The following is a 15016-nucleotide window of genomic DNA, read 5'->3' as shown; positions in this document are numbered from 1 at the left end:
ACAGGACATCTACTGACAGGCCATCTACTGACAGGCCATCTACTGACAGGCCATCTACTGACAGGACATCTACTGACAGGCCATCTACTGACGGGACATCTACTGACAGGCCATCTACTGACAGGCCATCTACTGACAGGCCATCTACTGACAGGACATCTACTGACAGGCCATCTACTGACAGGCCATCTACTGACAGGCCATCTACTGACGGGACAACTACTGACAGGTCATCTACTGACGGGACATTACAGTCATCTACTGACAGGCCATCTACTGACAGGACATTACAGTCATCTACTGACGGGACATCTACTGACGGGACATCTACTGACGGGACATCTACTGACGGGACATCTACTGACGGGCCATCTACTGACAGGACATCTACTGACGGGACATCTACTGACAGGTCATCTACTGACGGGACATCTACTGACGGACAACTACTGACGGGACATCTACTGACAGGCCATCTACTGACAGGACATCTACTGACGGGTCATCTACTGACAGGTCATCTACTGACAGGACATCTACTGACGGGACATCTACTGACGGGCCATCTACTGACGGGACATCTACTGACGGGTCATCTACTGACAGGTCATCTACTGACAGGTCATCTACTGACGGGCCATCTACTGACGGGCCATCTAAGGCTGTGGGCATCCAGCCGAGGAACTACACTTCCTCCCTAGTTAACGTTACCTTTACATAGATGTTCGGAGCACACTAGATAATTAGCTCGATAATTAGCACTGTGGTCAACTCTGTCTTCCGTAAACAAGCGCAGTAACATGGACATATGGCCGTATGGGAGAACTAACCCGAATGAAAAAAGGTGTAGTAATTTAACTTTTTGTTTTTTGAAAATGATTATTTCTCGCTGATATGAAAAGGTACGTTCCTTATGTTTCCAAACCTGTAACTCGAGTTAACGTTCAGACTGAGCGTCGGGTCGGTTAATAGAAAGGCCCCGGTAGTTATCGGATATGACAGGGAAAGCTAGACAGACAACTCTCTGGGCACAACACTACAACTATGAAACAAAAAAATATTTACAGATATTCAAGAAACGCTGCCTAATTCATTCTCTTCTGAATATACTGTTCTAAATGTGTGTATTTTATAGCGCTAAAACTGCGGTAATTTAAAGAAAACGACGCATTATTGTGCCAGACGCTTCACTCACCCACTTCTATCGCCGCCATCTCTGTCCATGCAACTGGGCAGGGCTAGAAGGGCAGGACAGCTGTCCAATCGAAAACTCGCTATTCCCCCTACATCCTACCCAATCACGAATCAAAAGGCGGGCTTTAAATATCTAGGGGAGATTCTCGTCTGTCTTCTTTTATTTAACCTTTATTTAACTAGGCAGGTCAGTTAAATAAGAACAAATTATTATTTTTTACAATGACGGCCTACACGGAGTCATTGGCAACTGCACACCCCATACAATTACAATCAGTCGATAAAATCGACAACTATCATCAGAAATCAAACGATATGAATCAGACAGTGGAGTGCCGCCTGACACCTATTCGTAGTTGATCAGAAGGTTCAAAATCAACGTTTCATATCGTGATGTAAATGTACTGTACTGATAATAACGCGAGACTCCGACTACTCGTGGCCCAGCTGGCTTGCTTAAGTGGCATTGCTAGACCGTGGTTGCGTTCCAGGATGCAGGTCGTTTCGGGTGCGTTCCAGGATGCAGGTCGACTCGGGTGGGTTCATTGCTAGGCTGCGGTTGAGTTGCTTTCCCGTTGGCGCGTCGCAGGTTTACACGGGTACTTTCCAGGTGGTCTTCATCACTTCATAATTTCTGGGGGTATTAAAACGGATTGTTAATTTAACAGATTAGCATAATTGGTTCAGATTATTTGATGATTTACTGTTCTCTACTTTTATTTATTTTGTACAAATCCCAAATCACGATTGCAAGGATGACCACCTTTGTTCCTGGAGAGCTACCATCCTTTAGGTTTTCGCTCCAAACCTCGTAGTTACCAACGTGATTCAACGTATCAACAAGTTAGTTACGTAGCAAGACAAAGGTTTGAACAAAAACCAACTCCCATTCAAACCCAGAATCCTATACTGGATTTCTCCAGACTTCCAAGACCATATTTGGAAGGATGGCTACGATTGTCTAGTGTTGGAACATATCCAGTGACAATTTTAGCTTGTAAATCTTAGTGGGGCAAACTAACATTTTGTTGTTGTTGAGATGCATACTAGCAAAGTCACTACATAACATAACACTAAACAATACATTAATCGCACTATAACGACGACAAACGGCGCCCACAAATGTTTAGGGCCGACATAAAGCTGTTCCAACAGCAGAGCTTTCTGTTCAGCACCATGGAGTGAATCCTTACCACAGCTACACCTGGTTATCAGCGGAGCCTTGTCTGGCAGCCAAACAGTTCATTCAGACTCATTTACTGCCTTTTAAATAAACATATCTGATATAGCTGACCACATCTCCCTGGCATATTGCATCATTTATACAGCAGCATATAAGACATTTTTGGACTCACCTTGTTGTGCATGGCGGTCCTTCGTTGGCAAATTTTGTCGTCAAAGAAAAAGATTTACAATTCCGAGTTGGATGACCGTTCAAAACGTATTTTCCCAGTCTGACTTCCCAGCTGCAATGCCTGCGGTTAGACACTGTCACCGATTCCTTCCAAACAACTCCTTGTTGAATTTGCGAATTCCAACTTGTTGTGATGTTAATGTCCAATGGCCGATAAGCACAGATACGTTTTATCTATATTTTTTCTTCATTATTTCTCTTCATATGACAAGGATTAAAAAAATATTTGCCAGTAGACTTGATTCATGATGATGACTGCTAGCTAAGATTGTGAACAGTGTAATCTAGATGTCATTTTTATTCAGACATTTGGAACTACACAAATAAATATTCATTTAAAACTATATAAATATAAAAATAGAAACAAAAATAAGACTCATAAATATCAAAAAGAAGTAACAAAGACTAATAGAAACAAATGTGTGTTGATTTGGCACTCGAGCATCAATACATTACCCGTCCCGCAAAACTGTCAACCAAGAGTCAAGACTACATTACCCATCCCCCAACACTGTCAACCAAGAGTCAAGACTACATTACCCATCCCCCAACACTATCAACCAAGAGTCAAGACTACATTACCCATCCCCCCAACACTGTCAACCAAGAGTCAAGACTACATTACCCATCCCCCAACACTGTCAACCAAGAGTCAAGACTACATTACCCATCCCCCCAATACTGTCAACCAAGAGTCAAGACTAAACCACTTCACCTTGGTGCTATGCAGACTGGCATCATATTATTCTTAATGATTTCGCACAAACCAGAAGAAAATGCAACAATCTGTCTGTGAAACTATATATTCACAGTGTTATGAATGAATTGTGGTTTATTTGGTAGCATTTCGTAGTGTTACTGATTTTATTAATTGCATTAGTACTGTACAAAGTTAGAGGTGTGCTATTTGATAGATTCCCCCGCTCCCCCTACCTCTGGCTTCCAGAGGGGAGACCTGAGGTCAACCTACCCCCGCTCTCCCTACCTCTGGCTTCCAGAGGGGAGACCTGAGGTCAACCTACCCCCGCTCTCCCCTACCTCTGGCTTCCAGAGGGGAGACCTGAGGTCAACCTACCCCCGCTCCCCTACCTCTGGCTTCCAGAGGGGAGACCTGAGGTCAACCTACCCCGGCTCCCCCTACCTCTGGCTTCCAGAGGTGAGACCTGAGGTCAACCTACCCCCGCTCCCCCTCCTCATCTCGTAAAACTTGTTTTTCAACCACTCCACAAATTTCTTGTTAACAAACTATAGTTTTGGCAAGTCGGTTAGGACATCTACTTTGTGCATGAAGACCACAAACAATTTTATAGATTATTTAACTTATAATTCACTGAATCACAATTCCAGTGGGTCAGAAGTTTACATACACTAAATTGACTGTGCCTTAAAACAGCTTGGACAATTCCAGAAAATGATGTCATGGCTTTAGAAGCTTCTGATAGGCTAATTGACATAATTTGAGTCAATTGGAAGTATACATGTGGACGTATTTCAAGGCCTAGCTTCAAACAAAATGCCTCCTTGCTTGACATCATGGGAAAATGAAAAGAAATCAGCCAAGACCTCAGAAAGAAAATTGTAGACCTCCACAATTCTGGTTCATCCTTGGGAGCAATTTCCAAACGCCTGAAGGGACCACGTTAATCTGTACAAATAATAGTACGCAAGTATAAACACCATGGGACCACGCCGTCATAACACTCAGGAAGGAGACTCGTTCTGTCTCATAGAGATGAACGTACTTTAGTGCGAAAAGCGCAAATCAATCACAGAACAGCAGCAAAGGACCTTGTGAAGATGCTGGAGGAAACAGGTACAAAAGTATCTACATCCACAGTAAAACGATTCCTATATCGACATAACCTGAAAGGCCGCTCAGCAAGGAAGAAGCCACTGCTCCAAATCCGCCATAAAAAAGCCAGACTACGGTTTGCAACTGCACATGGGGACAAAGATTGTACTTTTTGGAGAAATGTCCTCTGGTCTGATGAAACAAAAATAGAACTGTTTGGCCATAATGACCATCGTTATGTTTGGAGGGAAAAAGGGGGAGGCTTGCAGGCCGAAGAACACCATCCCAACCATGAAGCACGGGGGTGGCAGCATCATGTTGTGGGGGTGCTTTGCTGCAGGAGGGCCTGGTGCACTTCACAAAATAGATAGCATCATGAGGTAGAAAAATGATGTGGATATATTGAAGCAACATCTCAAGACATCAGTCAGGAAGTTAAAGCTTGGTAGCAAATGGGTCTTCCAAATGGACAATGACCCCAAGCATACTTCCAAAGATGTGGCAAAATGGCTTAAGGACAACAAAGTCAACGTATTGGAGTGGCCATCACAAAGCCCTGTCCTCCATCCTATAGAAAATGTGTTGGCAGAACTGAAAAAGAATGTGCGAGCAAGGAGGCCTATAAACCTTACTCAGTTACACCAGCTCTGTCAGGAGGAATGGGCCAACATTCACACAACTTATTGTGGGAAGCTTGTGGAAGGCTACCCAAAATGTTTTTCCCAAGTGAAACAATTTAAAGACAATGCTACCAAATACTAATTGAGTGTATGCAAACTTCTGACCTACTGGGAAAGTGCTGAAATAAATAAAAGCTGAAATAAATCATTCTCTCTACTATCATTCTGACATTTCACATTCTTAAAATAAAGTGGTAATCCTAACTGACCTAGAACAGAGAATGATTACGAATTAAATGTCAGGAATTGTGAAAAACTGAGTTTAAATGTATTTGGTTAAGGTGTATGTAAACCTGTAAACTGTATATCCAAATCTTAGAACGCCAAACTTAACAAACAGATCACTGACCATTTTGTATCTCACCATACCTTCTCTACGATGCAATCTGGTTTCCGAGCTGGTTATGGGTGCACCTCAGCCACGCTCAACGTCCTAAATGATATCATAACCGCCATCGATGAAAGACAGTGCAGCCATCTTCATCGACTTGGCCAAGGCTTTCCGACTCTGTCAATCACCGCCTTAGATTTCTATGGCTTGCAGTTCCTATTGCTTCCACTAGATGTCAACAGTCTTTAGAAATTGGTTGATGTTTTTCCTTTGAGAAATGAAGAAGTAGCCATTTCCTTTCTGGGAGTCGAGCCAAGTGTACTGTTGTAGTTGGGGCACGTGACCTGAAAGCTCGCTCCACTTTTCGTCCGGTATTGAACACAGTTAATTCCGTCTTAAATTTGATAGTTTATTTACGTTTAAAAAATACCTAAAGTTGGAATAGGAAAGTTGTTTGAAATGTTTACAGGTAACTTTTATTAGATACTTTGTAGTCATTGGAACCGGTGTATTTTCTGAATCAAACGCGCCAAATAAATGGACATTTTGGGGATATAACGACGGAATTTATCGAACAACAAGGACCATTTGTGATGTTTATGGGACATATTGGAGTGCCAACAGAAGATGATCTTCAAAGGTAAGGCAGGAATTATATAGTTATTTCTGAGGTTGATATATGACTGTCGTGTGTTTGTTTGATGGGGTGCTGTCCTCAGATAATCGCATGGTCTGCTTTTGCCGTAAAGCCTTTTTGAAATCTGACACTGCGGCTGGATTAACAAGAAGTTCATCTTTAAGCCAATGTTTAACACTTATATGATTTATGAATTCTTATTATGAGTATTTCTGTTTTTGAATTTGGCGCTCTGCTATTTCACTGGGTGTTGTCAAATCAATCCCATCACTAAGAAGTTAAAACGTCTGATGGCCTTGAGATAGAAGCTGTTTTTCAGTCTCTCGGTCCCAGCTTTGATGCACCTGTACTGACCTCGCCTTCTGGATGATAGCGGGGTGAACAGGCAGTGGCTCGGGTGGTTGTTGTCCTTGATGGTCTTTTTGGCCTTCCTGTGACATCGGGTGGTGTAGGTGTCCTGGAGGGCAGGTAGTTTTCCCCCGGTGATGCGTTGTGCAGACCTCACTACCCTCTGGAGAGCCTTACAGTTGTGGGTGGAGCAGTTGCCATACCAGGCGGTGATAAAGTTTGTGAGTGTTTTTGGTGACAAGCCAAATTTATGCAGCGTCCTGAGGTTGAAGAGGTGCTGTTGCGCGTTCTTCACCACGCTGTCTGTGTGGGTGGACCAATTCAGTTTGTCTGTGATGTGTACGCCGAGGAACTTAAAACTTTCCACCTTCTCCACTACTGTTCCGTCAATGTGGATAGGGGGGTGCTCCCTCTGCTGTTTCCTGAAGACCACAATCATCTCCTTTATTTTGTTGACGTTGAGTGTGAGGTTATGTTCCTGACACCACACTTCGAGGGCCTTCACCTCCCAGTAGGCTGCCTTGTCATTGTTGGTAATCAAGCCTACCACTGTAGTGTCATCTGCAAACTTGATGATTGAGTTGGAGGCGTGCATGGCCACGCAGTCATGGGTGAACAGGGAGTAGTGTTGAAGATCAGCGGGGTTGAGATGTTGTTTCCTACCCTCACCACCTGGGGGCGGCCCGTCAAAGTCCAGGACCCAGTTGCACAGGGTGAGGTCGAGACCCAGCTTGATGACGAGTTTGGAGGGTACTATGGTGTTGAATGCCGAGCTGTAGTCAATGAACAGCATTCTTACATAGGTAAGAATGCAGATGAGTCCAGATGGGTTAGGGCAGTGTGCTGTGTGATTGCGTTGTCTGTGGACCTATTGGGGCGGTAAGCAAATTGGAGAGGGTCTAGGTGTCAGGTAGGGTGGAGGTGATATGATCTTTGACTTGTCTCTCAAAGCACTTCATGATGATGGAAGTGAATGCTAGATAGTTGTTGAGCTCAATTACCTTCGCTTTCTTGGGAACAGGAACAATGGTGGCCCTGGGAACAGCGGACTGGGATAGGGAGAGATTGAAAATGTCAGTAAACACACCAGCCAGCTGGTCTGCGCATGCTCTGAGGACGCAGCTAGAAATGCTGTCTGGGCCGGCAGGCTTGCAAGGGTTAACATGTTTAAATGTTTTACTCACGTTGGCTGTGGTGAAGGAGAGCCCGCAGATTTTGGTAGTGGGCCGTGTTAGTGGCACTGTATTGTCCTCAAAGTGAGCAAAAAAAGTTGTTTAGTTTGTCTGGGAGCAAGATGTCGGTGTCCTCAACAGGGCTGGTTTTCTTTTTGTAATCGTGGTCATGTGGTCATGTCGCTGGTCGGTAGCTAACGTGGTCATGTCGCTGGTCCGTTGCTAACGTGGTCATGTCACTGGTCCATTGCTAACGTAGTCATGTCGCTGGTCGGTAGCTAACGTGGTCATTTCGCTGGTCCGTTGCTAACATGGTCATGTCGCTGGTCCGTTGCTAACGTGGTCATGTCGCTGGTCGGTAGCTAACGTGGTCATGTCGCTGGTCTGTTGCTAATGTGGTCATGTCGCTGGTGGTAGCTAACGTGGTCATGTCGCTGATGGTAGCTAACGTGGTCATGTCGCTGGTGGTAGCTAACGTGGTCATGTCGCTGGTCTGTTGCTAACGTGGTCATGTCGCTGGTGGTAGCTAACGTGGTCATGTCGCTGGTCTGTTGCTAACGTGGTCATGTCGCTGGTCCGTTGCTAACGTGGTCATGTCGCTGGTCGGTAGCTAACGTGGTCATGTCGCTGGTCTGTTGCTAACGTGGTCATGTCGCTGGTGGTAGATAACGTGGTCATGTCGCTGGTGGTTGCTAACGTGGTCATGTCGCTGGTCTGGTGGTAGCTAACGTGGTCATGTCGCTGGTCGGTAGCTAACGTGGTCATGTCGCTGGTCTGTTGCTAACGTGGTCATGTCGCTGGTGGTAGATAACGTGGTCATGTCGCTGGTGGTTGCTAACGTGGTCATGTCGCTGGTCGGTAGCTAACGTAGTCATGTCGCTGGTCGGTAGCTAACGTGGTCATGTCGCTGGTCTGTTGCTAACGTGGTCATGTCGCTGGTGGTAGATAACGTGGTCATGTCGCTGGTGGTTGCTAACGTGGTCATGTCGCTGGTCTGTTGCTAACGTGGTCATGTCGCTGGTCACTGGTCCGTAGCTAACGTGGTCATGTCGCTGGTGGTAGCTAACGTGGTCATGTCGCTGGTGGTAGCTAATGTGGTCATGACGCTGGTCGGTAGCTAACGTGGTCATGTCGCTGGTCGGGTTGCTAACGTGGTCATGTCGCTGGTGGTAGCTAACGTGGTCATGTCGCTGGTCCGTTGCTAACGTGGTCATGTCGCTGGTCCGTTGCTAACGTGGTCATGTCACTGGTCCGTTGCTAACGTGGTCATGTCGCTGGTCGGTAGCTAACGTGGTCATTTCGCTGGTCCGTTGCTAACGTGGTCATGTCGCTGGTCCGTTGCTAACGTGGTCATGTCGCTGGTCGGTTGCTAACGTGGTCATGTCGCTGGTCCGTTGCTAACGTGGTCATGTCGCTGGTCCGTTGCTAACGTGGTCATGTCACTGGTCCGTTGCTAACGTGGTCATGTCGCTGGTCGGTAGCTAACGTGGTCATTTCGCTGGTCCGTTGCTAACGTGGTCATGTCGCTGGTCCGTTGCTAACGTGGTCATGTCGCTGGTCCGTTGCTAACGTGGTCATGTCACTGGTCCATTGCTAATGTGGTCATGTCGCTGGTCTGTTGCTAATGTGGTCATGTCGCTGGTGGTAGCTAACGTGGTCATGTCGCTGATGGTAGCTAACGTGGTCATGTCGCTGGTGGTAGCTAACATGGTCATGTCGTTGGTCCGTTGCTAACGTGGTCATGTCGCTGGTCGGGTTGCTAACGTGGTCATGTCGCTGGTGGTAGCTAACGTGGTCATGTCGCTGGTCCGTTGCTAACGTGGTCATGTCGCTGGTGGTAGCTAACGTGGTCATGTCGTGGTCTAACGTGGTCGTCGCTGGTCCGTTGCTAACGTGGTCATGTCGCTGGTCGGGTTGCTAACGTGGTCATGTCGCTGGTGGTAGCTAACGTGGTCATGTCGCTGGTCCGTTGCTAACGTGGTCATGTCGCTGGTCCGTTGCTAACGTGGTCATGTCACTGGTCCGTTGCTAACGTAGTCATGTCGCTGGTCGGTAGCTAACGTGGTCATTTCGCTGGTCCGTTGCTAACGTGGTCATGTCGCTGGTCCGTTGCTAACGTGGTCATGTCGCTGGTCGGTTGCTAACGTGGTCATGTCGCTGGTCCGTTGCTAACGTGGTCATGTCGCTGGTCCGTTGCTAACGTGGTCATGTCACTGGTCCGTTGCTAACGTGGTCATGTGGCTGTTGTCGTGGTAGCTAACGTGGTCATGTCGCTGGTCCGTTGCTAACGTGGTCATGTCGCTGGTCCGTTGCTAACGTGGTCATGTCGCTGGTCCGTTGCTAACGTGGTCATGTCACTGGTCCATTGCTAATGTGGTCATGTCGCTGGTCTGTTGCTAATGTGGTCATGTCGCTGGTGGTAGCTAACGTGGTCATGTCGCTGATGGTAGCTAACGTGGTCATGTCGCTGGTGGTAGCTAACGTGGTCATGTCGTTGGTCCGTTGCTAACGTGGTCATGTCGCTGGTCGGGTTGCTAACGTGGTCATGTCGCTGGTGGTAGCTAACGTGGTCATGTCGCTGGTCCGTTGCTAACGTGGTCATGTCGCTGGTCCGTTGCTAACGTGGTCATGTCACTGGTCCGTTGCTAACGTAGTCATGTAGCTAACTGGTCTGGTCCGTTGCTAACGTGGTCATGTCGCTGGTCCGTTGCTAACGTGGTCATGTCACTGGTCCATTGCTAATGTGGTCATGTCGCTGGTCGGTAGCTAACGTGGTCATGTCACTGGTGGTAGCTAACGTGGTCATGTCGCTGGTCTGTTGCTAACGTGCTCATGTCACTGGTCGGTAGCTAACGTGGTCATGTCTCTGGTCGGTAGCTAACGTGGTCATGTCGCTGGTCGGGTTGCTAACGTGGTCATGTCGCTGGTGGTAGCTAATGTGGTCATGTCGCTGGTCGGTAGCTAACGAGGTCATGTCTCTGGTCGGGTTGCTAACGTGGTCATGTCGCTGGTGGTAGCTAACGTGGTCATGTCGCTGGTCGGTAGCTAACATGGTCATGTCGCTGGTCCGTTGCTAACGTGGTCATGTCACTGGTCCGTTGCTAACGTAGTCATGTCGCTGGTCGGTAGCTAACGTGGTCATGTCGCTGGTCTGTTGCTAACGTGGTCATGTCGCTGGTCCGTTGCTAACGTGGTCATGTCGCTGGTCCGTTGCTAACGTGGTCATGTCACTGGTCCGTTGCTAACGTAGTCATGTCGCTGGTCGGTAGCTAACGTGGTCATTTCGCTGGTCCGTTGCTAACGTGGTCATGTCACTGGTCCGTTGCTAACGTAGTCATGTCGCTGGTCGGTAGCTAACGTGGTCATGTCGCTGGTCCGTTGCTAACGTGGTCATGTCACTGGTCCGTTGCTAACGTAGTCATGTCGCTGGTCGGTAGCTAACGTGGTCATTTCGCTGGTCCGTTGCTAACGTGGTCATGTCGCTGGTCCGTTGCTAACGTGGTCATGTCGCTGGTCCGTTGCTAACGTGGTCATGTCGCTGGTCCGTTGCTAATGTGGTCATGTCGCTGGTCGGTAGCTAACGTGGTCATGTCGCTGGTCTGTTGCTAACGTGCTCATGTCGCTGGTCGGTAGCTAACGTGGTCATGTCGCTGGTCGGCTAACGTGGTCAACGTGGTCATGTCGCTGGTCTGTTGCTAACGTGGTCATGTCGCTGGTCCGTTGCTAACGTGGTCATGTCACTGGTCCGTTGCTAACGTAGTCATGTCGCTGGTCGGTAGCTAACGTGGTCATTTCGCTGGTCCGTTGCTAACGTGGTCATGTCGCTGGTCCGTTGCTAACGTGGTCATGTCGCTGGTCCGTTGCTAACGTGGTCATGTCGCTGGTCCGTTGCTAATGTGGTCATGTCGCTGGTCGGTAGCTAACGTGGTCATGTCGCTGGTCTGTTGCTAACGTGCTCACTGGTGTCGTGGTCATGTCTCTGGCTGGTCGTGGGTAGCTAACGTGGTCATGTCGCTGGTCGGTAGCTAACGTGGTCATGTCGCTGGTCTGTTGCTAACGTGGTCATGTCGCTGGTGGTAGCTAACGTGGTCATGTCGCTGGTGGTAGCTAACGTGGTCATGTCGCTGGTCTGTTGCTAACGTGGTCATGTCGCTGGTCGGTAGCTAACGTGGTCATGTCGCTGGTCTGTTGCTAACGTGGTCATGGTCCGCTGGTGGTAGCTAACGTGGTCATGTCCGCTTGGTGTCACTGGTCCGTTGCTAACGTGGTCATGTCGCTGGTCGGTAGCTAACGTGGTCATGTCGCTGGTCTGTTGCTAACGTGGTCATGTCGCTGGTCGGTAGCTAACGTGGTCATGTTGCTGGTGGTAGCTAACGTGGTCATGTCGCTGGTGGTAGCTAATGTGGTCATGTCGCTGGTCGGTAGCTAACGTGGTCATGTCGCTGGTCGGTTGCTAACGTGGTCATGTCGCTGGTGGTAGCTAACGTGGTCATGTGCTGTCGCTGGTCGTAGGTAGCTAACGTGGTCATGTGGTCATGTCATGTCTGGTCCATTGCTAACGTAGTCATGTCGCTGGTCCGTTGCTAACGTGGTCATGTCGCTGGTCCATTGCTAACGTAGTCATGTCGCTGGTTGGTAGCTAACGTGGTCATGTGGTCATGTCGCTGGTGGTAGCTAACGTGGTCATGTCGCTGGTGGTAGCTAATGTGGTCATGTCGCTGGTCCGTTGCTAATGTGGTCATGTCGCTGGTCGGTAGCTAACGTGGTCATGTCGCTGGTCTGTTGCTAACGTGCTCATGTCGCTGGTCGGTAGCTAACGTGGTCATGTCGCTGGTCGGTAGCTAACGTGGTCATGTCGCTGGTCTGTTGCTAACGTGGTCATGTCGCTGGTCCGTGGTAGCTAACGTGGTCATGTCGCTGGTGGTAAGCTAACGTGGTCATGTCGCTGGTCCGTTGCTAACGTGGTCATGTCGCTGGTCGGTAGCTAACGTGGTCATGTCGCTGGTCTGTTGCTAACGTGGTCATGTGGTAGCTAACGTGGCTGGTGGTAGCTAACGTGGTCATGTCGCTGGTCTGTTGTAGTCTAACGTGGTCATGTCGCTGGTCGGTTGCTAACGTGGCTAACGTGGTCATGTCGCTGGTCTGTTGCTAACGTGGTCATGTCACTGGTCGGTAGCTAACGTGGTCATGTTGCTGGTGGTAGCTAACGTGGTCATGTCGCTGGTGGTAGCTAATGTGGTCATGTCGCTGGTCGGTAGCTAACGTGGTCATGTCGCTGGTCGGTTGCTAACGTGGTCATGTCGCTGGTGGTAGCTAACGTGGTCATGTCGCTGGTCGGTAGCTAACGTGGTCATGTGGTCATGTCGCTGGTCCATTGCTAACGTAGTCATGTCGCTGGTCGGTAGCTAACGTGGTCATGTCGCTGGTACATTGCTAACGTAGTCATGTCGCTGGTTGGTAGCTAACGTGGTCATGTGGTCATGTCGCTGGTGGTAGCTACCGTGGTCATGTCGCTGGGGGTAGCTAGCGTGGTCATGTCGCTGGTTGGTAGCTAACGTGGTCATGTCGCTGGTGGTAGCTAACGTGGCCATTTTTTTTCTCTCACTCAATTTGATTTTAAATAGGATAGCAGCCTACACAATAAATCGTAAGGGGGCGCGGGTCTGTTGCATCCCACAGTGAGTGTGGCTTTTGTTTTTAATTTGTACACTTTGTTTGTCAACCATCTGTCAACAGTGGTGGGGTGTTGGACTGATCTTGTTGATGGTGTACATACCCGCTACAAACGGACTAAATGATGAAAACGCTGCTGGCAGCGGAATCCAATACGGCAGGGAGTTCAATGCAACTCAAACACAAACGCGATGGATATCCCAATGGCACATCTAATCCCTGATTGTCTGTGAGGGGATTACAAACCCAAATGAAAACGTGGAAAACGTGGGGGAATCAGACAAAGACAAAATTAAAGAACGAATTTCTAGGATCTAGAATCTTGTTTCTCATGGTCAGAGTCCTTTAGGTGTCTTTTGGCAAACTCCAAGCGGGCTGTCATGTATTTTACTGAGGAGTGGCTTCCTTCTGGCCACTCTACCATAAAGGCCTGATTGGTGGAGTGCTGCAGAGATGGTTGTCCTTCTGGAAGGTTCTCCCATCTCCACAGAGGAACTCTGTCAGAGTGACCATCGGGTTCTTGGTCACCTCCCTGACCATGGCCCTTCTCCCTCGATTGCTCAGTTTGGCCGGGTGGCCAGCTCTAGGAAGAGTCTTGATGGTTCCAAAGTTCGTCCATTTAAGAATGACAGAGGTCACTGTGTTCTCTGGGACCTTCAATGCTACAGACATTTTTGGTACCCTTCGCCAGATCTGTACCTCGACACAATCCTGCCTCAGAGCTCTACAGACAATTCCTTCAACAATATGGCTTGGTTTTTGCTCTGACATGCACTGTCAACTGTGGAACCTTATAAAGACAGGTGTGTGCCTTTCCAAATCATGTCCAATCAATTGCAATTTTCCACAGGTGGACTCCAATCAAGTTGTAGAAACATCTCAAGAATGATCAATGGAAACAGGATGCACCTGAGCTCAATGTTGAGTCTCATAGCGAAGGGTCTGAATAATTCATCATTTTTTAAAAACATTTGTTAACATTTCCAAAAAACTGGTTTTGCTTTGCATTATGGGGTATTGTGATGTCCTTATGGGGTATTGTGATGTCATTATGGGGTATTGTGATGTCATTATGGGGTATTGTGTGAAGATTGATCTGGATTTTTATTTAATGCATTGTAGAATAAGGTTGTAACGTAACAAAACGTGGAAAGAGTGAAGGGGTCTGAATACTCTCCGATGCACCGTAGAAGTAACGCAGATTCGTCCGTCAGAACGCGTTTCCACAGCTCCAGAGTCCAATGGCAGTGAGCTTTACACCACTCCAGCCGACACTTGGCATTGCTCATTGTGATCTTAGCCTTGTGTGCGGCTGCTCTGCCATGGAAACCCATTTCATGATGCTCCCGACGAACAGTTCTTGTGCTGCTGTTGCTTCCAGAGGCAGTTTAGAACTCAATAGTGAGTGTTGCAACTGAGGACAGGCGATTTTACGTGCTCTGTGAGCTTGTGCGGCCTACCATTTTGCGGCTGAGCCCTTGTTGCTCCTAGACCTTTCCACTTCCACTAGAGTATCTAATTAATGATAATTGATCTGGTACCGTACTGTTCCTACCATGGACTTTCTACCTTAACCAGGACTCTAATGACTGGTACCATACTGGTAATAGATGGATCAGTCTTGCTGACTGCCTCAATTTCAATATAAACCTACTGGATAAGAGACTATTGTGATTGACAGGCTGGTATAAACCTACTGTATAACAGACTATTGTGATTGACAGGCTGTTTGTTGACTGCAGAGTAGGAGGAAGAAGAAAGCGATTCACATCAAA

At 47.9% G+C, this 15016-nt stretch overlaps 1 protein-coding gene across 1 annotated transcript in view; it reads right to left on the bottom strand.

Annotated features, from left to right (window-relative positions):
• LOC135537526 (GPI transamidase component PIG-S-like) overlaps positions 1–7189 on the bottom strand; it is a 29895-nt gene extending 22706 nt beyond the window's left edge. The window contains 1 exon segment of the mRNA XM_064963662.1: positions 7060–7189. Within this exon segment, the coding sequence (XP_064819734.1) occupies positions 7060–7189 (130 nt within the window).
• Positions 7190–15016: the final 7827 nt, after the last annotated feature.

This window comes from Oncorhynchus masou, unplaced genomic scaffold (assembly GCF_036934945.1).
Source record: "Oncorhynchus masou masou isolate Uvic2021 unplaced genomic scaffold, UVic_Omas_1.1 unplaced_scaffold_808, whole genome shotgun sequence".
NCBI lineage: Eukaryota > Metazoa > Chordata > Actinopteri > Salmoniformes > Salmonidae > Oncorhynchus > Oncorhynchus masou.
This window is presented reverse-complemented; position numbering and strand designations above follow the sequence as displayed.